The sequence below is a fragment of the Mobula hypostoma genome, chromosome 17, assembly GCF_963921235.1.
Source record: "Mobula hypostoma chromosome 17, sMobHyp1.1, whole genome shotgun sequence".
Taxonomy (NCBI): domain Eukaryota; kingdom Metazoa; phylum Chordata; class Chondrichthyes; order Myliobatiformes; family Myliobatidae; genus Mobula; species Mobula hypostoma.
The window spans coordinates 13,900,533-13,927,782 of NC_086113.1; the positions used below are offsets into that span (position 1 = coordinate 13,900,533).

A 27,250-nucleotide genomic window follows, 5' to 3' on the forward strand; every position below is an offset into this window, starting at 1 on the left:
GTAAGAGTTGAGGATGGGTGGGGTGAAGATGATCCAGAGTAGATGAATGGATTACAGCGGAGAGCAGAGTTGCCATGAGGAGAAGACAGCAGATGGGTTGATAAATCTAGCTGATAAGGGAGCAGATGACTTGAAAATCGAAAGGAGCTTAAAGGAATTTTGCAAGTGAGCAGGAGACTAAAAAGGTGAGGAGTACTTTATGGAGGATTCTGGGAGGAAAGAGAAAATCAGAACTAGCAGCAAGATGATAGGTGTATAATCAAAGTTTAGCTAGTTAAAAGTAAAAGACAGCTGTTAGGGTGATGACATTGTTAATAATAACGTGATAAACCCACCTGCTAGAATCTTCTAAAAGCAAAAACTGCAGATGCTGTAAATCCGAACCAAAAATAGAAAACACTGGAAGTTCTCAGCAGATTGGGCTGCATCTCTACAGAAAGAACTAGAGTTAATTTATTAGATTAGTGATCTTTCACCAGGACTGAACAAACCTTTTGTTTTGGACTTCTGACAATCAAGAACATGCCCTTAAAATAATACAAAAGTAGGTGTTAACTGGTGTCTAGGTTGCATTGCACCTATTTGTAAACGGCTTGCACAAGGTAAAAGACTGCCCAAGAGTCATTTTGTAAGATACTGAGCCTCAGGTCTACCTTTACACCCTATCACTATATGCTCTGATCCCTTCATTGTCCGAAAACTTATCAGTCCACGATTTGACTATACTCTTTGATTAAAACATCACTAGACGTTTGAAGTTGAGTATTCTAAAGACCTACATACTTTACATAATGAAGTCCCACTTTAGCTCAGTTCTAGTTATTACAGTTAAATGTATTTTGTGACTACGGCCCTAATAGTACTCTGTTAATCTGTATTTGGATTTTGCATGCTTCACTGGAAAAATACTTCTCATTTTTTCTAAATCCAGTGAATCTTTGTCAATCTTATTTTATAGAGCAAGGCTTCCCCCTTCACACACCTTCAATATAAATTTATAATGTACATACGGTATATGTTATCATATACTACCCTGAGATTCTCTTGCTGGCATTCACAATAGAACAAAAAATGCAATAGAATCAATGAGAAACTACACACAAAGACTGACCAACAAACTGCAGATACAAACAAGTAAATAATACTGAGAATACTGCTCATTCTATGCCAGAGTGATGACAAAACAGTACAGAATTGGCCAGGCACAGGGAGCACGAAGCACACGCTTCTCCAGATGTGATCTGGCAAAAGCCAGACCTTGTTAATTTTGACTATTGTACACACTTGATTTTGGCGATCTAACATATTGGGTTATTTGCCAGGTGAAAGAAAAACTGCAGAAGATGGGACCACTGCAACCAATGAATATCTTCCTTCGTCAAGAAATTGATAGAATGCAACGGGTAATTGCTTTGGTGCAAAGTACTTTAACTGACTTGAACCTTGCAATTGATGGAACAATCATTATGAGTGAAAATCTTCGAGATGCTTTAGACTGCATGTATGATGCTAGAATTCCAGCCCGATGGATGAAGGTAACAATGGGATGTTTTCATTAGAATACTGATATACAGAAAGTTTATTTATAATTTTAATATTCTATAAAACTTAAAAGCCAATGCATTACTAGCGACTGTAATGTGCCAGACAATGTAGTGGCCAATTTTAACACAGCAATGTTCCACAAGAAAAATGATTAATAGAAAACATGAAACAGTACAGTATGGCTTCTTTGGCCCCTGATGTTGGACCAACCTAATGTTTTAATGGAAGTCAAAGCTAAAGTAAAAGCAAAAGAGAGGGTGTACAGCAATTTAAAAGTTAATGGTTAAGATAGAGGATTGGGAAGCTTTTAAAAACCTACAGAGAGCAATTAAAGGAATCATTAGGAGGCAAAAGATGAAATATGAAAGCAAGCTAATAAACAGTATCAAAGTGGATAATAAAAGCTTTTTCAAGTATGTAAAGAATAAAAGAGAGATGAGAGTGGATATAGGACCGCTAGAAAATAACGCTGAAGAAATCATAATGTGGGAAAAGGAGACGGCAGATGAACTAATTGAGTATTTTGCATCAGTCTTCACTGTGGAAGACACTAGCAATGTGCCAGGTGTTCAAGGGTGTGAGGGAAGAGAAGTGAGTGCAGTTACTATTACAAGGGAGAAGGTGCTTAAAAAGCAGAATAACCTAAGGATACATAAGTCACCCAGACCAGATGAATTGCACCCTAGGGTTCTGAAAGAGGTAGCGGGAGAGATTGTGGAGGCATTAGTAATGATCTTTCAAGAATCATTGGACTTTGGCAAGGGTCCAGAGGACTGGAAAATTGCAAATGTCACTCCAATCTTTAAGAAAGGAGGAAGGCAATTATAGAGCAGTTAGCCTGACTTTCGTGGTTGGGAAGATGTTGGAGTCAATTATTAAGGATGAGGTTATGGAGTACTTGGTGACAGAGGGCAAGATAGGACAAAGTCAGCATGGTTTCCTTAAGGGAAAATCTTGCCTGACAAACAAGTAGGATAGATGAAAGGAATGCAGTGAATGTTATATATTTGAACTTTCAGAAGGCTTTTGACAAGGTGCCACACATGAGGCTGCTTACCAAGTTAAGAGCCCATGGTATTACAGGAAAGTTATTGGCATAGTTAGAGTATTGACTGATTGGTATGAGGCAGCGAGTGGGAATAAAAGGATCCTTTTCTGGTTGGTTTCCAGTGGCTAGGTGTACTCCACAGCGGTCGGTGTTGGGACCGCTTCTTTTTATGCTGTATATCAATGATTTAGATGATGGAATAAATGGCTTTGTTGCCAAGTTTGCAGATGATACAAAGATTGGTGGAGGGACAGATAATGTTGAGGAAATAGGTAGGATGCAGAAGGTCTTAGACAAATTAGGAGAATGGACAAGAAAGTGGCAAATGAAATACAATGTTGGAAAATGCATGGTCATGCACTTTGGTAGTAGAAATAAATATGCAGAGTATTTTCTAAACAAGGAGAAAATCCAAAAATCTGAAATGCAAAGTGACTTGGGAGACCTTGTGCAGAATACCCTAGAAGGTTAACTTGCAGTAGAGTCGATGGTGAGGAAGGCAAATGCAATATTAGCGTTCATTTCAAGAGATCGAGAATACAAGAGCTGATGCTGATGCTGAGGCTTTATAAGGCACTGGTGAGACCTCACCTTGAGTATTGTGAACAGTTCTGGGCTCCTCATATTAGAAAAGATGTCTTGGCATTGGCGAGGGTTCAGAGGAGGTTCACAAAGATGATTCCAGGAATGAAAAAGTTACCATACAAGGAACATTAGGTAGCTCTGGGTCAGTACTCGCTGGAACTTAGAAGGATGGGGGTGATCTCGTTGAAACCTTTTGAATGTTGAAAGGCCTGGACAGAATAGATGCAGAAAGAATGTTTTCCATGGTTGGTGAGTCTTAGACAAGAAGGCACAGCCTCTGGACAGAGGGACATTAATTTAAAACAGAGATGCGGAGAAATTTCTTTAGCCAGAGAGTGATGAATTTGTGGAATTTATTACCACAGGCAGCTGTGGAGGCCAGGTTGTTGGGTGCATTTAAAGCAGAGCTGAATAGGTTCTTCATTGGACACGGCATTGAAATTTACGGGGAAAAGGCTGGTGAAAGGGGCTGAGGAGAGGAATAAAGGATCAGCCATGATTGAATGGCAGAGCAGACTCAATGGGCCAAATGGCCTGATTCTACTCCTTTGTCTTTATGTTCTTATGAAAAGAGGCCCTACATACTGTCCAGGCCAGTCCCCAAGGAAACCTATATAAACCTACTTAACAATCAAACTAACCCTTCCCTCTTCCTCCATTTTTCTTACATGCATATGTCTATCTGAAAGTCTCTTAAATGTCCCTTTTGTATCAGACACTACAACCATCTCTAGCAATGCATCCCAGGTACCTAGAATTTTCTATGTGGAAAAAAAACACGACCTCTGACATCTCCTTTCAACTTTCCTCCATTTACCTTAAATTAATGTTCTCTGGTATTGGTCATTGCAGCCCTGGGAAAACGGTGCCAGCTGAACACACAATTCCTCATAATTCTGCGAGACTCTTGAAAGCCAGCTTGCATCATCCTTTGCTCCAATGAGCAAAGCCATAGCTCACTCAAAAAGGCATGTTCTCCAATCTAGGCAGTCTCTGCATGGTCTCTAAAATTTCCACATCCTTCCTAGATTAAGGTCACCAGAACCAAATGCAGTATTCCTAGTGTGGTATAACCAGAGTTTATTGAGATGTAACATCTCATAGCTGTTGATCTCAAATCCCTTAACTAATGAAGGCTAATGCACCATATACATTCTAAACCACCCTATCAATCAGTGTGGCAACTTTGAAGGATCTATGGAAGTGGACCCGAAGTTCCCTGTGTTCCTCCACACTAGGAATTCTTCCATTAACCTTGTACTCTGTCTTCAAGTTTGATCCTTCAAAGATTATCACCTCACACTTTTCTGATTGTACTCAATCAGCCATTTTTCTGCCCATTCCTGCATCCTGTCAATGTCCCATTGTAACATACAGCAACCTCCTACACTATCAACAACAGCACGAACCTCCCTGCTGTCTAAAAACTTAGTAACTCACCCTTCCACTTCCTCATCCAAGTCATTTGTAAAGATCACAAAGAGCAGGGGTCCCAGAACAGATCCCTGCAGAATACCACTAATCATGGATCTCCAAACAGAATATACTCCTACTGTCACTCTCTGCCTTCTTCGGACAAGCCAATTCTAAGTCCGTGCAGCCAAGTTTCCCTGATACATTTTCTGCCTACTCTATTTATTGAGGCTGCCATTCTGAGTTTTGTATATCTAGTCTCAGGCAATATTGATACCATTGAATCCCTTTAACTATTTACACAAGGGACTCTACAGATGCTGGAAATCCAGAGTGACACATACAGAATACTGTAGGAACTCCGTAAAGTCATACAGCATCTATGGAAAGGAACAGAGAGTCAACATTTCTGGCTGAAACCCTTCATCAGCACCTTTAACTATTTAGCTGTCTTACATCAATCCTCACTGCTGGATATTTTCTCAGTGAAGCTGATGTTAAAGGACTTGGTGGTATTAATATTGTTTGAGATTACTTGCAGTGATTTCAAACTTGGAAAACTAACAGGTGCCCCTATTGTTGGAATACTTGGAAAAATCATGTCATTCGAGTAGTTTTAAACTGGCTAAAGCTCTAACCCCAACCAGCTACATTTTTTCTCATACTACTATGATTTATTACAGGGATACTTCAGCAAAAATAAACTCCCTTTTAATTGTGCAACAGAATTTTTCAAATGCCAGACTATGCATAGTACACTATGCATATTTCATGAGAACAAGCTTTCATTGATGTAATTATGAAAATATTGTCTTGTTCTCCAGACATCCTGGGAATCGAGCACACTTGGTTTCTGGTTTACAGAATTATTGGAGAGAAATCGTCAGTTCCATTCCTGGATCTTTGAAGGACGACCAAACTGTTTTTGGATGACTGGCTTTTTTAATCCTCAGGGATTTTTAACAGCAATGAGACAGGTAATGCTAGTAGCCATAGTAGATTACAGGTGGGGTTTTGTACAATTACCATCAACCACTAATTTGTTTCCATGATGTAATTTACATTCAGCTAAACTTTTCAATTGTTGTATAAAATGCTGGAGGAACTCAGCAGGCCAGGTAGCATCTATGGTAAAAAGTACAGTAGACCTTTAAGGCCCAGACCCTTTGGGTTTGAAAGGATGTTAACTTATTACTTAGTCAAAAGCCATCCTCCCATCTACCACAACCTAGTTTATCGAGAACCTTGTTTCCCCTTTACTAAAGACAAAGTTCCAGTGTCTAAACCATTGGAATGACGGCAATGGTTCATTTATTTTCAATGCAAATAGAATGGTGACCCCTCCTCAACTATCACTCTCAAATTCTCTCTGATCAAATTAAGAACCTGGCTACAAAAGTTGTTGTCAGAAGTGGCTAGCCATAGTCATCAGCCGCAGAAGTCCTGTGTACCTTCTTTCTGACCCAAATCCGTTCAAGACTGAATGGCCTCAAGCCTTTCTCTATTTTGATTTCATTGTTGAATCTACTGAAAGTAGCAACCTTTGGCTCTACTAAATGAAGTTCCCACAGTGGCCAGTCACTTAAAAGTTTCACTTACTCAGTGATGCTAACAAGGTTGAACTTGCTCAAAATTGGACTCAACACAACACTATCGCCAACTTGGTTGTTCTTCAGGCACTCTGCCCAATTTCATTGCCAAAGTGTTATTACAAAATTTAATACGATAAGGCTAATACTTCACAGTGCGCTTTGCTAAAGGATTGAAGATTGATTCTTAATGGCACCTATGTCCCAGAACAGTTAATTAGGCACAATGTGTGTTTGCTTTCAGAGGCTGCTTCCTTTTGAGAAACAATTGGCAATGTATTTGATGAAAATGTACAAATAAATTGCTCATCAACTCTTTTTACCTCCAAAAAGGGAATACAGTGATGTACAATACAGACACTAGGATCAGTAAAAACACTTGCATAGAATTTCAGACTCAAAGGAATTATATTTTATTAAAGTCATTCAACCCTCCTGAAGCTATCACTGCTATACAGTCAGATTCCCTTTGATAGAGTACCTCTGTGCACACTTACATAAATGATTTGATTTATTAAAGAATCCAGAAGACTAGTACATGGTTGGAAGATTAAGTTGCAGAAGAGGGTGTAACTAGAAATAGGATATCATTAAGAGCTTATGACCTCCTCTCAGATGGTAATAGTGAGGTGGGATTACATCTTAATAAGGGGTAAAAGATTGAAATTCAAGAGAATTTAATTTCGAATATGTAGTCCCAGGTACATCATTTGTGTCAACGACCACAGTCTAAGGATGTCCTGGGTCAGCCTGCCAGTGTTACCACGGTTCTGGTACCAACATAGCATGTCCACAACTTACACCCATACTTCTTTGGAGGACTGTGGGAGGAAACCCACGCAGTCATGGGGAAAATGTGCAAACTCCTTATGGATAATGGCAGAATTGAACCCAGGTCTCTGGCAGTGTTGTGCTAATCAAATGCTAAATTATCCACCTACAGTATTTCTCTATTCATTTGCATTTACTGTTTTCCAAGTAACAGTGTAAATTATTCCTATTAATGACAGGAATAGGTAATATTGTATGCTTGTTTTATACTTTACTTTTCAACTATTTTGATATTAAAAGCAGGGTAAAATTCTTTGAGGATATTTGAAATAAAAAATTTACTGATGTCATAAAAAGCAGTGATGAAATACTGACAGCAATTCTTCACTAAACTTTAACTAACAGGAAGTAACTCGTGCTCACAAGGGCTGGGCACTGGATAGCGTCGTTCTGTGCAATGAAGTCAGCAAATGGATGAAAGACGACATTACTACACCCCCTGCAGAGGGAGTTTACGTGTATGGGCTGTACCTGGAAGGAGCTGGATGGGACAGACGCAATTCAAAGCTCATTGAGTCCAAACCTAAAGTACTATTTGAGTTGATGCCAGTCATACATCTATCTGCTCAAAATAACCTAAGTAAGTACTACTGTAAATGATCGATATTTTAACCTTGGCTGTTACATCAGTGTTTAACTGATAGCTACGCATAGTCTAATTTTCTTTACCAGTGTGCAATTTGAAATTTTATGGTGACTTGTACTCACCTAGGGATGAATTGAAGGGAAAAGGTATCTTTGATCCTCTTTAGTGAGGTTCATGGTTTCTAAATGCAAGATGTGTAAGAAACAGATTTTGACCTAAGCAGATTAATGAGAACAGAGATAGCACCAAATCACAAACACAAGAGATGATAGAATAAAGGGGGCGGGCGGGGGGGGGGAGCAGAAGGAGAATAGCTAGAAGATGATAGGTGAAGCCAGATATGTGGGAAAGGTAAAGGACTGGCGAGAAAGGGCAAGTTCCTAGGAAGAGATACGTGGCTGTGGTAGCAAGTCGAAATGGTTGGAAGAGTCAGAGGGCAGAAGTCGTCACAGGGGGAGCAGTGAGAAGGTGTCACGTGTTTGCAGCTTTATTGCATGCATGTTTAAACCATCCCAATCCTACATTTTTAAAACTGTCCACCAAAAATCTTGCATCTCTGTGTTCTTCTCATTTGTTAATACTTTATCATAAGACACTCATTTCCTTTACACTAAAGAGGAATATGTTTTTATAAATAGCCCATGTAATCACCAAGTAAAATGAGAACGGGGTGGTTTGTTGATTTTGGATTTACGAAGGGGATACAAATGGATTTCACATACTAGGAATTTCTTTTTATCATATGATAAAAAGCATTTGAGTCTGGACATTGGGCACCACGCTAGCATTGCAGAGCTTGGAGTTCAATCAATTCCGTAAGGAGTCTCTGTACGTCCTCCCAGCAGAATGCATGGGTTTTCCCGGAGTGCTCCAGCTCCCCCCCACAGCCCAGGGACACACCAAGTAGGTTAATTGGTCATTGTACATTGTCCCTTGAGCAGGTTAAGGTTTATCAAATTAGTTTGGGGTGGCATGACAGGAAGGCCTACTGCACTCTGTATCGCTAAAAAAAAATAAAATTTACACTAAAAATCTTCATTGATGTTGGAAATGGGGAGCACAGGTATTTAAAAAAATTTCATGTAAGCAAGCAATAATACTATGAATATTCCAAGGCTGTGTTTGCCTTCGGCTTATCCAATTTGTACTATTTGTTTTGTCTTCAAGATCCAAAGGACCCCCGATTATATTCATGCCCAATCTACAAGAAGCCAGTAAGAACAGATATAAACTACACAGCTGTGGTAAATCTCCGAACGGTTCAACCCCCTGAAAATTGGATCTTACGTGGTGTAGCGCTCCTTTGTGATATCCAGTAAGACTGTTCCATGACTTAGCACACCAGCATTAGCATTTGATGTTGAAGGTTTTTCTGATTGGAAATGGATAATGTAATTTCTAGGCCACAGTGGAAGATTTTTTAACTTTTATCATGTATAATGGATGGTTATGTATTCAGATTTCTACTTTTATTTTGATTTAAAATGAATCTTTATTATCTGGTGCATTTTTAATTTTTTTAGCTTATTTAACCTCTTCATGCATATAGATTTTAGAGGCTCCAATGAAGAAAAAGAATCAAGTCAAATTCTGTAATAGCTAAAAAAGTACCGGTTTTATAGAATAAGTAGTCTATTTTTATATGTTCTTAAGTCACAACTTCAATAAATGTCAAAAATATTATTCCACTATTTATGGCAAGAAGTTAGTTATTTGGTACCATTTCTCTCGCATTACAATTTCTGGGTCCTCGCTGTGGCTGGAATGAGGCAAGATGTCTAAAATCATTTCTGTAAGCTACAATGGGGAAAAAAATGAAGAATGAAGCTGACTAATTCACTAACTCACATACATTCTGTTACTTCTCCATGCTAGGAAGTTGATCTTGCCTGAGAGCATCCAGTGACACCTACTCCCAAAACAATGTGATCTAAATTCTCCTGCAGTGCCCCGTTGCAATAGAACACTGCATGTGCAATACTGATGGAAATCACATCAGGGGCACAATGCCAATTCACACCTGGAAGGGTTCCATGGAACTTCTGGAGAATGGAAAACATGTTATAAATAATTATCACCTGACTGAGGGAATGAAAAAGCAATTTTCAGCTTCAAAGCACCAGAGGAAAGGAAAGCAATATAAATACAGTTTCTTTACAGGGATACAATTCAGAGGTGGCTTGGGGGTCAGAGTTGTTAATTCAAGTTATTTTGCAGACACCCAAGTAGAGCAAGCTTGGACGACAGCTGCAACTACATTGTTCACGGTGGCTCTTGTTGAATACGATTTTAAAATATTATCTCTTTACTCTTGTGGATGGAAAAGTTGCAATGGACAGAGTCCTTGTACCTAAACTGATATTTATCTTCTAATTAACATTTTAATTGGAGACAATTAAAATTAGCATTTTTCTCCAAAATGCATTGAGAAATTAATTGAATTTCCCTGAGTAGAAATGCAATTATGACCAACTGCTGGTCAATTATCACCATATGAAAATTCTGCTCAGTACTTCCAATTGTAAATCATTCATCAGTATCTAATGCAATTTCCAAGTCAGACATAGATATATTGGTGTTTTAAAAAATGAAACATTACTAAAGTGAAAAATTAACCATGTACTGTTAAAGTTATGAGCTATTTCATTTGTTTCAAATAATACCTGAAAACAGTAAGCATTTGGTCCAAATTGAAGCATGAAAAATTTGCTAAAAATTCAAGAGTTTCAATTCTGCAAAAGAACAGCAAGCAAGAAAAAACAAGGAATAAGAAAAGACTAGAACAGAAGAGAAAGGAGGCAAGTAAAGAGAAACACGACAAAGTATTAGAGACCAGGAGCTCCCTCTTTATACTGCAAATTAGATAGGGTAGTCTTTCTGTGAACAGAGCAGTCCTGAAACAATGAAGACTGTCTTGATTTGTGCTGCCATGTCAGACTTACAGACAAAAACTACAGTACAGAACCAGTTGTACTACAGATTACTGAAAATTCACTGCACAGTTAAAAACAAGTGATTATACAAACATAAAAGCAAGCAATAAGTTAAACTAGAATAAAAACAATGATTTAAATAGCAATCTAGACCCTAATTCAGCAATTGCTAAGACAATAAATGCAAGAAAATCTGGAATAGAATAGAAATAAAATAATTAACTGACTGAATTTATGGTAAAAGATTTAAAAGATGGAGAAAATAGTTTCTTAATTTTAAACAATTACTGTATATAAACTATGCTGATTCTGTATTAATCTAGAACTGGCATGATTGTATTAGGAGCAATACCAAGGAATATTAATCTTTACATACATTTATGATGTCAACACATCAGTAAAAACAAGCAAGTTTCTTTTATGGTAGATGACAAATACACCTTGGATCATGAAACTCTGAATTTAATCAGTTCTGTTTTCATAATCATTGACATATAATTAATGCAGCATTATTATTGTCACCGTATTAGTGTTTTTATTTTTTTATTTAGAGATACTGCATGGTAACAGGCCCAATCAGCCTGTGCTGCCCAATATGAACCATGTGACCAATTAACCAACCAATTCATCTTTGGAACGTGGGAGGAAACTGGAAGAAATCCATACAGTTACAGGGACAACATGCAAACTCCTTACAGATAGTGAGAGAATTGAACCTGGGTCACTGGTGCTGTAACAGCGTTATGCTAACCACTACACTCCTGTGCCATGCCACATTGAAATGGATCTCTTCTAGTTTCACTGCTGCACAAGATTAAAAGGACCATAATTTTTACCTTTGCACCTTCAGAGCTTGGCTTTATATAACAAAAAAGGAATTACTTATTTTGCATTTAAAAGTTCCGTACAATTTAATAGACGAACGGACGAGTTGCTTGGTAATCTTCTGGCAAGTTACTCACCCTTCTGAAACCACAAACATTTCCAACACCCATAAAGGCACAAGTCAGTAAGTGCAGTATTTGCTCATGCAGTTTGCATAAATGCCACTCTAACAACATTAAAGAAGCCACAGCTTTTAAATTTTGCAGATGACAAAACTTGGCAGGACTGTGAACTGCAAAGGAGATCAGTGGTAAATTACTGCAGAGCATAAACATGCTGCAGGGACCGGGCAGATGAAGGTAAATGCTGAGGGAAATGAGAGGTGATACATTTTAGTGGCAGAAGTGAAGGAAAGGTGATGTGGAAAAGGGGTACTGTTCCAAAAATGGTGCAGGAGCAGAGAGAACATAGGTGCAGAAGCGGTCAAGGTAGCGGCAAAACCAAAATCAAAACAATTGTTGCTGCCGGTGACTGTACAAACTTGTTATATTTGTATGACCTGCCCAACACCCCCGCCCCAGCTTCTGTAATGGTTGCTCCAAAAGTCAAGGATATGTATTTCGATCCTTTATTCGCAAACCTACAATCCTGAAGCAATGAAACTTAAAGTGTACCCAAGTGTAATTAAGCATTATTGAGTGGTCAGCAAAAGATGTGACCTCTGTCACATCCCAGATTCCAAACTGCCCAGAACAAAGTATGAAGACACAACTTATTCCATTTGCTTTTACCGCATCCCCACTTGTGCAACTAGTTGCTATAATAAACACACAACACAGAATATAATGCAGAGAATAGAACCATGGTTCCTAGAGTTGATAAGGCATGCACAGTTTTGGACTTTAAGTATAGAAACAAGCTCCTTACACTGAACCTTTGCAAAACACTGGTCTGGTCTCAGACAGAGTACTGTGTTCAATTCTGATCATCTCATTATAGCAAGGATATGAAGGGATTAGAGAATGATAATGAAAAGATTTAGGAGAATAATTCCCAGGAGGATGGATTACTGTTTCATCTATAATTAGTGAGGCTGGGACCACAATTTTCTTTTTCAAGACAGGAAAGATATGACTGAGGTGAAAGCTGATGGAAATAAAATTAAAATGGTTATAAATCTGTACAACTCTGTAGGAGTTCCTATGGTATATTCCCAAGAAAATTTTATGGTGGAAATGTATTTATTTATTGAGATACAGTGTGGAATAAGCCTTTCCGGCCCTTTGAACCCTGCCATCAGCAATCCCCCAATTTAATCCTAATCACGGGAGAATTTACAATGACCAGCTAAACTGCCAATTGGTGCATCTTTGGATTGTGGGAGGAAACCAGAGCACCTGGAGGAAATACATACGGTTACGGGGAGAATGTATAAAACTCCTTACGGGCTGCAGTGGGAATTGAACCCAGGTCCCCTGTATTATAAAGCAACGTGCTAACCACTACGCTACCTTGCCGCCCTAAATTTGTTATTATTGGTGGAGGGTGTCAACTAGAGATTACAAGTAATACAATCAAGAGGATTAACTGTAAAATGAAGGGAACCTTCTTCAGCAGCATGCGGGTGGGATCAGGAATGGACAGCTGATAGATAGATATGGCAAATGCATTTTCAATGTAGCCTTCTAAAGCAAACTGAATAAAAAAGCATTAGAAAGCCACAGGAAAGAGGCCGTTAGAAGTTGGACCTAATGCACTGCTCTGGTAGAGAGCAAGCACAAGCCAAGTGGGTTGAATGGATTCCTGTAAATATTCTCTGATTCCATGACTTAGTTGGCACCATTTCACCATAAGACCATAAGATATAGGAGCAGAATTAGGCCACTCGGCCCTTCGAGTCTACTCCGCCATTTCATCATGGCTGATCCATTTTTCCTTTCAGCCCCAATCTCCTGCCTTCTCCCCATATGCCTTCATGCCCTGACCAATCAAGAATCTGTCAACCTCTGCCTTAAATAAGTAGGCTTTACATAAAGTCTTGGCCTCCACAGCTGTCTGTGGCAAAAGATTCCACAGATTCACAACTCTCTGGCTAAAGAAATTCCCCCTCATCTCTGTTCTAAAAGGACGCCCTTCTATTCTGAGGCCGTGTCCTCTGATCTTAGACTCTCCCATCATAGGAAACATTCTCTCCACATCCACTTTCTCAAGGCCTTTCACCATTTGATAGGTTTCATTCCTCAGACTTCCAGTGAATACAGGCCTTCAAATGCTCTTCATATGACCAGCCTTTCAAACATGGAATCATTTTTCCGAGCCTCCTTTGAACACTCTCCAGTACCAGCACATCCTTTCCAAGATGAGGAGCCCAAAAATGCTCATAATACAAGTGAGGCCTCACCAGTGCTTTATAAAGTCTCAACATTACATCCTTGCTTTTATATTCTACTCCTCTTGAAATGAATGCAAATATTGCATTTGCCTTACTCACCACAGACTCAACCTGCAGATTAACCTTTAGGGAATCCTGCACAAGGACTCCTTCTCAAATTTCAGTGTGAATTCGTATTATTATTTTCCCCTAAGAATTCTTTTATCTTTAGCTCTCTAATCAATTCTGGTTCATTGCACAACACCAAATTTAGAATAGCTGAACTCCTGGTGGGCTCAACTACGAGCTGCTCTAAAAAGCTATCTTGTAGACATTCTAGAAATTTCCCCTCTTGGAATCCAGCATCCACCTGATTTTCCCAATCTACCTGCATATTGAAATCCCCCATGACTATTGTAACACTGCCCTCTTAGCATGTATTTTCTATCTCCCATTGTAATTTGTAGACCACATCCTTACTTCTGTTTGGGGGTCTGTATACAACCCCCATTAGAGTATTTCTACCTTTGCAGTTCCTTAGCTCTATTCACAATGATTCAACACCTTCTGGCCCTATGCCATTTCTTTATAATGATTTGATTTCAGTTTTACCAACAGAGTGACGCTATCCCCTCTGCCTTCCTGCCTGTCCTTTCAATTCAATGGGTATCCTTGGACATTAAGCTCCCAAATATTCACTCCACTGCCAGACACACTGTGGTTACAGCAAATTATATCTACAAACCATTCTATAGTTATTTACCAAAGGTGGTCTAGCAGTACTGTGCAAGTATAGTCTTGACCATTACATACAGTGCCTATAAAAAAAATTCAACCCCCTTGGAAGTTTTCATGTTTTATTGTTTTACAACATTGAATCACAGTGAATTTAATTTGTCTTTTTTGACACTGATCAACAGAGAAAAAAAACATGTCTAAGTGAAAACAGATCTCTACCAAGTGATCTAATTTAATTACAAATATAAAACATAAAATAGTTGATTGAATAAGTATTCATGCACTTCAAGTCAGTATTTAGTAGTCGCATCTTTGGCAGCAATTACAGCCTTGAACCTATAGGTCTCCATCAGATTTGCACATCTGGACACTGCAATTTTTCCACATTCTTCCTTACAAAACTACTTAAGTTCTGTCAGATTGCTTGAGGATCGTGAGTGAATAGCCCTTTTCAAGTCCAGCCACAAATTCTCAATTACATTGAGGTCTGGACTCTGACTTGGCCACTCCAGGACATTAATTTCGTTGTTTTTAAGCCATTCGTGTGTTGCTTTGGCTTTATGCTTGAGATCATCGTCTTGCAGGAAAACAAATCTTCTCCCAAGTGGCAGTTCTCTTGCAGACTACATCAGGTTTTCCTCCATGATTTCCCTGTATTTTGCTGCATTGATTTTACCATCTACCTTCACAAGCCTTCCAGGGCCTGCTGCAGTGAAGTATCCCCACAGCATGATGCAGCCACCACCACGTTACACGGCAGGGATGGTGTGTTTTTGATGAGGTACAGTGTTTGGCTTACACCAAACACAGCATTTAGACTAATGGCCGAGCCAAAAAGCTCAGTTTTGGTTTCACCAGTCCATAGAACTTTCTTCCAGTTGACTTCCGAGTCTCCCACATGCTCTGGAAAACTAGATAAGATTTCATATGAGTTTTCTCTCAACAGTGGCTTTCTCTTTGCCACTCTCCCATAAAGCTGTAACTGGTGAAACACCCAGCAACAGTTGTTATATGTGCAGTCTCTCCTTTTCAGCCACTGAAGCTTGTAACTCCTCCAGAGTTCTCAAAGGTCTCTCGGTGGCTTCCCTCACTCATCCGCTTCTTGCATGGTCACTCAATTTTTGAGGTCGACCTGGTCTAGGCAGATTTACAGCTGTGCTATATTCTTTCCATTTCTTGATGATTGACTTAACTGCACTCCAAGAGAGTCAGTGACTTGGAAATTTTCTTGTATCCATCTCCTAACTTGTGCTTTTCAATAACCTTTTTGTGGAGTTGCTCGGAGTGTTCGTTTGTCTTCCTGGTGTAGTTTTAGACAGGATACTGACTCACCAGCAGTTGGACCTTCCAGATACAGGTAGATTCTTACCTACAATCAATTGAAACACCTTGGCTGCACACAGGAATCCATAAACAGACATCCGTTGAACTAATTACGTAACTTCTAAAACCAATTGGTTGCACCCGTGATGATTTGGTGCATCATATTAAAGGGGGGGGGTGAATACTTATGCAATCAATTATTTTATGTCTTATATTTATAATTAATTTAGATCACTTTGTAGAGATCTGTTGTCACTTTGACACGAAAGAGTCTTTTTCGGTGTCAAAAAAGCCAAATTAAATCCACTGGGATTCAATGTTGTAAAACAATAAAACGTGAAAACATCCCGGGGGGGGGGGTGAATACTTTTTATGGGCATTGTACATGTTTAACTTATGCAGTTTTCCATATAGCCAAGAGAGAGTTAAAAATGAAAGTAGATGAATGCAATACAAAATAAATTCTAAGTAAATTTCTTATTAAAGTACATATATATCGTACACTATGCTAAGATTCATTATTTTGCAGGCATTCATAGTAAAACAAAATGCAATGGAATCAGTGGAAAAGCTACACGCAAAGACTGACAAGCAAAGAATATGAAAAACATGATAAACTGCAAATACACAAAAAACACTAAGTAAGTCAGAGTCATAGAAAAATAGCACAGAAACAGGCCTTATGTAGTCTGTGCCAAACCATTTAATCTGCCTATTCCCTTTGACCTGCAACCAGACCATAGCCCTCCATACCCCTACCATCAAACTTCGCTTAAACATTGAAATCGAGCTCGCATGCACCACTTGTGCTGGCAGCTCATTCCACACTCATCAACTCTGAGTGAGGAAGCTTCTCCCATGTTCCCATTGAACCCTGAACCTTTCACCTTTCACCCTTGATTGGCAGTTGTAGTCCCACTCAACCTCAGCAGAAAAAGCCTGCTGTCATTTATCCTATCTATACCCCTCATAATTTTGTATCTGTATCAAATCTTCTCTCAATCTTCTACGCTCCAAGGTATAAACTCCTAAACTATTCAGTCTTTCCTTGTAACTCAGGTCCTCCAGACCAGGCAACATCCTAGTGAATTTTCTCGTTAACTTCATCAACTTTGCCTCTAACTTTCACCCTGCCCTCAAATTTATCTGGTCCATTTCTGGCACCTCCCTCCTCTTTCTCGAATTCTCTGTCTCTGGAGACAGCTCATCTACTGATGTCTATTATAAACCCACTGACTCTCACAGTCTATACCTCTTCCTACCCTGTTACTAGTAAAAATGCCACCCCGTTCTCTCAATTCCTCCATCTCTGCTGCGTCTGCTCTTAGGATGAGGCTTTTCATTCCAAAACAAAGGAGATGTTTTCCTTCTTCAAAGAAAGGGGCTTTCTTTCCTCCACCATCAATGCTGACTTCAACTGCATCTCTTCCATTTCACGCAGTCTGCTCTCACCCCGTCCTCCCGCCACTCTACCAGGGATAGCATTCCTCTTATCCTCACCTACCACACCACCAGCCTCACCGTCCCTCACATAACTCTCCGTAACTTCCACCATCTCTGGTGGGATCCCACCAACAAGCACATCTTTCCCTCTTCCCCCACTACTTACTGCTTTCCGCTGTGATCCGCTTTCCTATGTGATTCCCTTGTCCATTTGTTCCTCCCTCTGATCTCCCTCCTGGCACTTATCCTTGCAAGTGGAACAAGTGCTACACCTACCCCTACACCTCCTTCATTACCATCCAGGGCCCCAAACAGTCCTTCCAGGTGAGGCAGCACTTCACCTGTGAGTCTGTTGGGGTCATCTACTCTTTCCAGTGCTCCCGGTGTGGCCTCCTGTATAACGGTGAGACCCAACACAGATTGGGAGACCACTTTGCCGAGCATCTACGCTCTGTCTGCTAGAAAAAGCGGGGTCTCCCAGTGGCCACCCATCTTAATTCCGCTTCCCATTCCCATTCCGGTATGTCAATCCATGGCCTCCTCTATTATTGTGATGAGGCCACACTCAGGTTGGCATAAAAACACCTTGTATTCCGTCCGGGTAGCCTCCAATCTGATGGCATGAACAACAATTTCTTAAACTTCTAGTAATAGCCCCCTCCTTCACCATTCCCCATCCCCTTTTCCCCCCTCACCTTATCTCCTTGGCCTCCCATCGCTCCTCTCTGGTGCTCCTTCCCCCTTTTCTTTCTTCCATGGCCTTCTGTCCTCTTCTATCAGACTCCCCCTTCTCCAACCATGTATCTCTTTCACCAATTAACTTCCCAGCTCTTTACTTCATCCCTCCCCCTCCTGGTTTCACCTTTCACCTTGTGTTTCTCTCCCCCTCCCCGCCCCCCACCTTTTAAATCTACTCCTCAGCTTTTTTCTCCAGTCCTGCTGAAGAGTCTCAGCCCAAAACGTTGACTATAATTTTTTTTCCCCATAGATGCTGCCTGACCTGCTGAGTTCCTCCAGCATTTTGTGTGTGCGTTGTGATACTGAGAAGATGAGCTGTACAGTCCTTGAAAGTGTGTCCATAGGTTGGGTTCAGTGATCATGTGCTGTGACAAGTGAAGTTCAGTGTTGAGCTGAGTGGAGTTATCTCCACTGGTTCGGCAGCTTGACTGGAGAAGGGTAATCATGCCTGAGCATGCTGGTGTGGGACCCAAGGTTCCCATACCTTCCTCCTGATGGCAGTAGTGAGAAGAGAGCATGGTCTAGATGGTGCTGCTCTTTGGTGGCAGATCAGTTATGTTAATACAGCTATAATATAGGAGACAAATGCCATAAATTGATAAAGCAAAGAAGTCATCAAGTGTTAATGACTTAGAACAAATGGAACTCTGCTTAATTCATGACAAGGAAAATATCCTGTCATTTGGGCACTGAAGCAACGAAACTTTTACAAAATTTCAGTTACTATTGCTTTGATCTATTTATCAACCCTCAGGCAACAAGTGAAGAGATACACCACTGGCCTGAACTCTGAAATACTTGCCCTTCCGACTCAGTGAAATCCAAGTCACTTCACTCAGTGGCCACTTTATTGACCTCCTCTACCTAATAAAGTGGCCATTGCATGCATATTCGTGACCTTCTGCTGCTAGAACCCATCCACCTCAAGGTTCAATGTGTTATGCACCCAGAGATGCTCTTCTGCACACCACTGTTGTAACGCGTGGTTATTTGAGTTATTTTTTACCTTCCTGTCAGTTTGAACCAGTCTGGCCATTCTCCTCTGACCTCTCTCATTGACAAGTTTTTTTCATCTCAGAACTGCCACTCACTGGATGTTTTGTTTTTTTTTGCACCATTCTCTGTAAATTCTAGACACCGTTTTGTGTGAAAATCCCAGGAGATCAGCAGTTTCTGAGATACTCAAACCACCTTGTCTGGCATCAACAATCATCCCACCGTCAAAGTCACTCAGATCACATTTCTTCCCCATTCTGCTGTTTGGTCTGAACAACAACCGATCCTCTTGACCATGTCTGTGCATGCTTCTATGCACTGAGCTGCCACAATATAATTGACTGATTAGCTATTTGCATTAATGAGCAGGTATACCTGACAAACTGAATGTATGTTCAAATATGAATGTAATGGTAAAGTTCCAAAATTTCACCACTGCAAATTCTCATTTGTTCTATGATGCTGTTTATTATATTCAGACTGATCAGTTCAGTATTAAAAACTATATTTTGAATTATACAGATTAATTTGAAAGAAATATAATATTTGAGCATTATTAAATCAATTAAGATTCTGTACATCCACTGAGCTATTGAAAAAAATTGACTCAAGAAAATGGAACTTGTCGATCATTGTCCATTATGCCACTGAGGAACTATGGGTGAATTTCAATGATCTTTACGTGGGTTTGCCATCAGGTACACAACTACAGCTGGCGAACTTGACAGGCTGTCTGGAAGTGAGCTACACCTTCCGATACAACACAGAACAGTACAGCAGGCCTTCAACTCACACTGACTGGACTAAACTATGCCAAATTAAACTAAACTCTTCAGCCTGCCTGCGATTCCTAACCCTGCATATTCCTGTATCTATCTGAAGGCCTCTCTCTGTATGGTGTACTACTATATCTGTTTCCACCATCTCTTCACCAGCTTATTTCATGCACCTACCACTGTGTAAAAATCTCTGCACAGCGCTCCTTTACACTTGCCCCTCTCTCATGTTAAATATATATCTTCTAGTGTTTGACATTTCTACTCCAGGAAAAAGATTGACTGACAACTCTATGTTTCTCATATTTTTAAAAACTAACTCCCACCAGGTCTACCTCACATCCTGACATTCCAGAGAAAACAATATCAATTTGTCTGAGCTCTCCTTATAAGCTCATGCTCTCTTATCCAGGTAGCATCCTGGTGAAACTCTCCTGTACACTTTTCAAGGTCTGCACATCCTGTAGTGGAGGAGCCCAAATTGCTAGCAATACTCCAAGTAAGCATAAACAATATTTTGTATACCTGGAAGATGACTTTCTTAGGCTACGACCACACTAGACCAGATAATTTTGAAAACACTGGTTTCGAGTAAAAACGACAGGTGTCCACACAACACGTTTTTCAAAATATCTCTGTCCGCACCAGAACGGATACTTGGGCGAATCTACTCCTACTGGGCACGTGCAGACACATCTACAGAAAACAAGCGAAGAGGAAACGGTATAATATTTATGTTTCCTCGGCGGCGTTGTGCTATTTCCATAGAATAAAACTAGAGTACCAACAACAACACTGAAAGAAAGTTTTCAACAATGTCTTCAAGGAATACAAAAAAAACCTCTGCTGGAAAAATCAGACCGGACTTCCTCATTTAGACAGACAATGAAGTTGAGCTGTTTCTGCGAGTTACAAATGACTACAAAGTCAGCAAAGCAGTGGAGATGTTTAATTCCAAACAAACTATTAACGTAGACAATAAAGTAAATGACACACGCATGAAGCCGTCCTCTACCCAAGATCAACAAGAGAGTGGAATCTTCTGCCACCAGACCTGCGCAGTATTTCTGACACTAATATTTTTAAAGATAGACTCAATCAAATCAAATTAGGGGATCTAGTCAAAAAAGCTCACTTTACAATTTAACTCTCACGCCATTCACACCGACTGCGCGTTATAACAGCCGTCTGGCAGTGCTTGCGCAGTACCAAGCAGAAGCAGAAAAAGCATTGTTGTTGTGGTGTTGTCATGATGTTTTTAAATCTCTCCATTTACCCCGTCCACACTACAACGCAAAACAATCGTTTTCAAATTTACACACTCTGGAGAGTGTTTTCGAAAATCTCCATTTTTGGGGGATGAAAACGCTGTTTCAGTATGGACGAAGGGTCTAAATGAAGAGAAAAAGCTTCGTTTTCAAAATTATCCGGTGTAGTGTGGACGTAGACTTACTCTAATACAGAACAGCTCAATCAATGAAGGCAAGCATGTTCAACAGCATGCCTTCATTATCACCATATCAGGGAGCTATGGACTTGGACTTCAAGATCCCTCTGTACATCAGTGCTGATAAGGGTCCTGCCATTATCTGCATACTCGCCCCTTCAAAAGCAGTTTAGTATAACGCTTTACAGTGCCAACTGCAAGATTTGGGTTCAATTCCGACCGCTGTCTGTAAAGTGCTTGTGTGTTCTCCCCCATGACTGTGTGGATTTTCTCCAGGTGCTCACATTCCAAAAGACGTATGGGTTAGAGTTAGCAAGTTGTGGGCATGCTATACTGGCACTGGTAGCATGGTGAAATTTGTGGTCTGCTCCCAGCACATATGTGGACTATGTCGATCGTTGATGCATTTCACTGTATGTTTCAAAGTTCAAGTTCCAAGCACATTTATTATCAAAGTATGTATACTATATACAACCTTGAGATTCATCTCCTTCCAGGGAGCCACAAAACCAAGAAACCCAATAGAACCCATTCAAACAAAAGAGACCGTCAAACACCCAATGTGCAGAAGGAAAATCGTGCAAACAACAAAATCAAGTTATGAACGGAAGTTCACGAAAGTCAGCCCACAGCCGTGAAGCCAGTTATCACAGCAGCCGATCCAGTAGTCCACTGGTTGCAGGCCACAGTTTCAGTTCAGTACAGAGTCGAGTTAACCTTGGGGAGCAGCGAGCTGAACTGACTTGTCCCTCACCTCCAGCCCGATACCCTGACCTTTTCAATCTGGCCCGGCACTTAAATTGTCCAAACCTCGGGTTATTGCTTGCTTTTGGACCCACTTCACTTCATTCTTGGGCTCAGGTCCCAATGCCTCGACTGGGCTGGTACCCAACCTTTCCAATTCGTCCCAGCACTTAAATCAATCAAACCTATATATTTTGATGTAGCTGTTACAAGTAAAGCTAATCTTTAATCAAATTGCAGCTTCTCACATATGCCGAGATTAATCTTCATTTGCCATTTCCCTGCTGATTAATATCTGTAGTTGATCTATTTCCTGAAGTATATCATTTGACAGTCCTCTTCTACATCTCCAACAATCTGCAAAATTACTGATATACCCATTTACATTTTCATCCCAATTTCAATCTGGTATATTTGGCTGTATGTTCATAACCTCTCAGGAGAAATGGGTTGACAATTAATTACTAGTTAGTTTCTTCTAGATACAACTGCATAACAGCTCATAGTATAACTAGATCCCACAGGCCTATCTCCCACATATAATGCAATTTTCCACCTTCTGTCCAACACTCCCTCTCTGCACGCTTCTCACCCAAGCTTCTGACATATCAAATTGTTGAAGTTTTCAGTTTTTCTAAGTATGAACAGCCAGAGCTAGGCAAGGCAGATAATTGCAAGAAACACATCATTTTGACTTTAATTTTTTTTAATCCTTAACATCAAATAGTCGTAATGTTGATAAGATTTCAATTTACTCAAAATAATAGTTGTGGATGAGCCCAGATTCTTGGCTTTCGTGACTTTACTTTTTACATAGATCATTTGGTACAAGGAGGAAAATTGGTGGGGGGAGGGTGAAAATGTGGTTAGATCACTCTTGCTTGGAGCATTGTGTTGCGTTCTGGTTACCTCATTATAGGAAGGATGTGGAAGCTTTGGGGAGGATGCAGAAGAGATTTAGAAAGAATAAAAAATAAGTTACCTCAAACAGTCTAACAGGAGGGGGGATCATCACTTCCCCTGCTATAGTTTTGATTCATTATAGAGCCTAATGGCTGAGGGTAAGAATGACCTCGTATGTCTTATGAGGATAGGTTAAACAAGTTAGGGCCTTTCTCATTATACGGGAGGTGACTTGATACAGGTGTACAAGATGTTAAGAGGCATGGATAGAATGGACAGCCAGAAACTTTTTCTCAGGATGAAAATGAACAATCAAGGAGGGGCATAACTTTAAGGTGTTTGGAGGAAAGTGTAGGATGGATATCGGAGAGAAGTTTTATTTTAAAAAAAGAGAGTGGGGGTGAGAGGATCACCATCCATCCAACAATCTCTTTGATTCCCATACTATCAGGCAGGAGGTACGTAGCATTAGAGCAAGGACTGAGGACCGTTAGGATGAGAAACAGCTTCTTCACCCATGCTATGGGACTACTCAACTCCCTGCCATCACTCAGGTCTCCTCACGTACCAAGTTCCAGTGGCATTATACTGTTTATTGTTTAAACTTGTGATGCAAATGCACCTCATTGTTTGATAAAGTAATATTACCACAAATAAATTAAGTGTTGTGTGTGAGAGTTATACACACTTTGGTCTGGAAGAATGTTATTTCGTTTAGTTATGTATATGGTTTTTTTTTGTCCTCTCCGCTTCTTGTGGTGCATTGGTCAGCAAACTTGCTGTTTCTTTAGTATTTGTCTTTTTAAAAAAAAATTAGGCCAGGTTACCAGCTCAACGCTCAACCCAGACGTGTGCAAGGAGCCGGCCAGATTCGAACGCGGGACCATTCACCTCAAAGTCCAGTGCGGAAGCTACTAGATCACTGGCCTGCCAATGTATACTGCTGAAACGAGAATAAACTTGAACCCGTGGGCTGAAGGGCCTGTACGGTGCTATGACTGAACAGTGGAACCGAATAGTATCAAAGATAAAAATGACAAGCTGTCAATTTTTTTTTCCTGTAATTCACTTGAAGATTCAGGGTTGGCTAGATTATCACCAGACACCAAACTAACACAGACTGCCCATTTCTCCGTGACATCCTCTCACCTCTCTGATCCTGCATTCATACACTGCTAAGGCTATTGTTCTTTCAGAAACACTAAGATAGGTCTAGAACACATGAGCAAGCATGTGATGCTGAGGCTTTATAAGTCACTGGTGAGGACTCACCTTGAGTATTGTGAACAGTTTTGGGCTCCTCATCTAAGAAAAGATGTGCCGCATTTGAGAGGGTTCAGAGGCAGTTCACAACGATGATTGTGGGAATGAAAAGGTTATCATACGAGGAACGTTGGATAGCTCTGGGTCTGTACTTACTGGAATTTAGAAGGATGAGGGGTGATCTCATTGAAACCTTTCTAATGTTAAAAGGCCTAGATATGGAAAGGGATGTGGAATGGGATGTTTCCCATGGTGGAGGAAGTCTAGGACAAGAGGGCACAGCCTCTGAATAGAGGGGGGGGGGGGTCCATTTAAAACAGATGCGGAGAAATTTCTTTAGCCAGAGGGTGGTGAACTTGTTACCATAGGCAGGCATGAAGGCCAGATCGCTGGGTGTATTTAAGGCAGAGCTTGATAGGTTCTTGATTGAACATGGCATCAAAGGTTATGGGGAGTAGGCCAGGGAATGGAGTTGAGGAGGGGAAAAAAGGATTAGCCCTGATTGAATGGCGGAGCAGACTCAATGGGCCAAATGGCCTAATTCTGTTCCTATGTCTTACTTTAGAGCAAAGTTCCCAACCTTTTTATGCTACTTACTGTTAACTGAGGGGTTCGTGGACCGCTGTTTGAAAGGTTGTTTGTCCCTGCAGCTCAAGGAAAATAGATATCATTGAAGAATATCTAATTTCAATCAATTTAACCAATCTTCATCGTGGTTTGTATTCAACCGAGTTGTCAACCTGACTCTTCAACAGAGATCCAGCAGCTGAACTCAAAATAAATTATCTAACATATGCCCAGACAGGCCATCTTCATGATGTACTATTAGTGTGATTAATCTCAACGGCTGTTGTCAGGGAAATGGTTTTCATCTCCAATTGAAGCACCCCATGACTCAACCCTCTACCCTACCACATCAATCACCTGTAAGCACATTTGGCAGGCTGGCTCTGAACTTGGGGCAATGACAAGCTCAACAAACCACTTTGCAAAAACAAGCTTCCAGCATGCTCATTATTAATGCATCTTTCCTTGTTATGCCAGTTGAACTGTACCAGAAGTTTCTCAAATTTCAAAGTATCCAAGCAAAGTGCAGCAGTCCCCCCACAATCTCACCGCATCCTGTCTCTCCAAGGATTTTCAACCAATTATTGGCAAGGAGATTTGGCCATAACTTACTCCCCAGATCATCGATGCTGCTTTTCATCATCTCCAAGATATTCAATTGCAATTAGATGAACTTATATTAACTATTTTGCCAGAGGCAAGTAAAGCAATGCAAGGACAATACTAAAATATTTAAAAATTACTATTGTTGGAAACATGTCTGCAAAATCTTAATGATTAAATTCTATTATAACGATGTTCCAGAAAAGGGCCTCTTTTTTCCCCTCACTTTTGTGCTTCAAGTGACAGGAATTCATTCCATGATGTAAAGGAGCAAAAAAGTAACAGGAATGTATTACCCCAGGGCATCATCTCCCTTGCATTGTTTTTCGAAGGTGTGGGCTATGATTGCGATTGCAAACTGATGCAGACATTGAAGCGACAGTACTACTTTTCCTCTCTTACACAAAGATGAGCATCAAGTGTTACTGGTAGATCGTCTACTCAGATCATGCCCCGTGGTCTGCTCCAGTTGTTAGCCTGACACTGCATTGAGATGTCCGTGGAGGAATGCCGCCGACTGCCACATTCGCGGCTGCAGGAGCGCGAGCTGAGGGACGCGCTGAAGCTTGGCGCAGCCACCCTAATGGCTCAGTGGAGAAGGACTGCAGAACTGGGCCCCCTCTGCTACTGGAGAGGGAGAGGCTGGGTTGGGCGGTGACTGGGTTAATAATACCTGTATACCACCCCACAGGGCTACATGAGTGGCAGCCATGCTGTTGCTGTGTAGAATGTAATAGGATAGTATTAAAATCATTGACTAAGAATGTAAACAATGAAAAGACATTCATTGCAGTTTATTCTTGTAAATATTTTGCTATTATAAAGTTTATTTTGTTTAAAAATTAATCATAGAATATTACTGCGCAATTACAGGCCATTTAAGTTGCGCTAACTTTTTAAACCTACTCTAAGATCAAACAAACCCTTCCCTCCTACACAGCCCTCCATTTCTCTATCATCCATGTGGCTATCTGAGTGTTTCTTAAATGTCTCCAATGTATCTGCCTGTCAATGTTCCAGTGAATAAATAAAAGGTTCTGGTAAATGGTAGGCTCTCTTTGAGAATTTGAGAAGTACCTGGCGATGCTGTGTGGATTCAGGTCAGGCCAGAGAGAGGCATGTACACAGCAAGTTTTCAGAGAAGTGAAAATATACTAAACGCGCATCTGTTCTCTGTCTGTACTGTGTTGTGCTGCACTTTTATTATGTTTAGTATGGTAACTGGTCACGAGTGGGGGGGGGCGTGGTAAAAACGAAGGGCATATTCATGCTTTTTCAATGCATTACGTAGCTGGGGACCTACAGATGTCATGCCTTTTACTGATTGATCAATTACACTCAACTTGGTACTCTCAAGTTTCACTGCTACAAGATGGTATGCTTGCTAATTGCTAATAAAGGATCAAATACATATCTTCGACTTTGGAACCATCACTACTGCAGCAGAGGGCACAACATGCAAGTTGAACAAATCATGGGGCTGCCGGCTGCTGCAATTGTTGTGGTTAATATTGGCCACTACACCATATAAACAGTTTCCTTCCAAGATTATTAATTACATCAAACAATAAATATCAAGAAATGTACGTTGGCACATTACAAAAAACGACAGGCTCCCAATGCCTGTGGCTATGACATATTTTTGTTCACAGGTAAGAAGCATGCTGAAAGAAATATGGGTTGTGGTATAGAGGCTGGTTCAGAGAATGGCCAGGAGAGGAGTGGGCCACCACGGTCCGACTGTGGACAAGAGTTACTGAATATCAAGTCACTGGCTGGGTCCTGGGGCTTGGAGGAGGGTTTATTTGGAGAGGACCTTCGAAGAGAGGGCAGAAATTGGGATGCTTAGGTTTGGGGGTGTAGGAACAGGAAGGCTGACGGATAGATGTAAAGCAACTCTAGTACAACATTGGTCAAACCTAGTTGTGGAACTGTTCAACAGCACATCCTCCAGGCTGAAAAAAAATGAACCCATTTCCCTAA

At 40.5% G+C, this 27,250-nt stretch overlaps 1 protein-coding gene and 1 long non-coding RNA gene across 2 annotated transcripts in view; one reads left to right on the top strand and one right to left on the bottom strand.

The window, feature by feature from the left end:
• dnah5 (dynein, axonemal, heavy chain 5) overlaps nucleotides 1-9,199 on the top strand; it is a 249,007-nt gene extending 239,808 nt beyond the window's left edge. The window contains exons 76-79 of the mRNA XM_063069583.1: nucleotides 1,323-1,535; nucleotides 5,416-5,568; nucleotides 7,357-7,591; nucleotides 8,765-9,199. Coding sequence (XP_062925653.1) covers nucleotides 1,323-1,535; nucleotides 5,416-5,568; nucleotides 7,357-7,591; nucleotides 8,765-8,916 — 753 coding nt within the window. The 3' untranslated portion in view covers nucleotides 8,917-9,199. The remainder of the gene's footprint in view (nucleotides 1-1,322; nucleotides 1,536-5,415; nucleotides 5,569-7,356; nucleotides 7,592-8,764) is intronic.
• The window catches only part of LOC134357864 (uncharacterized), a 43,489-nt gene that overhangs the window by 4,168 nt on the left and 12,071 nt on the right, over nucleotides 1-27,250 (bottom strand). The gene's annotated exons all lie outside the window — the stretch shown is intronic.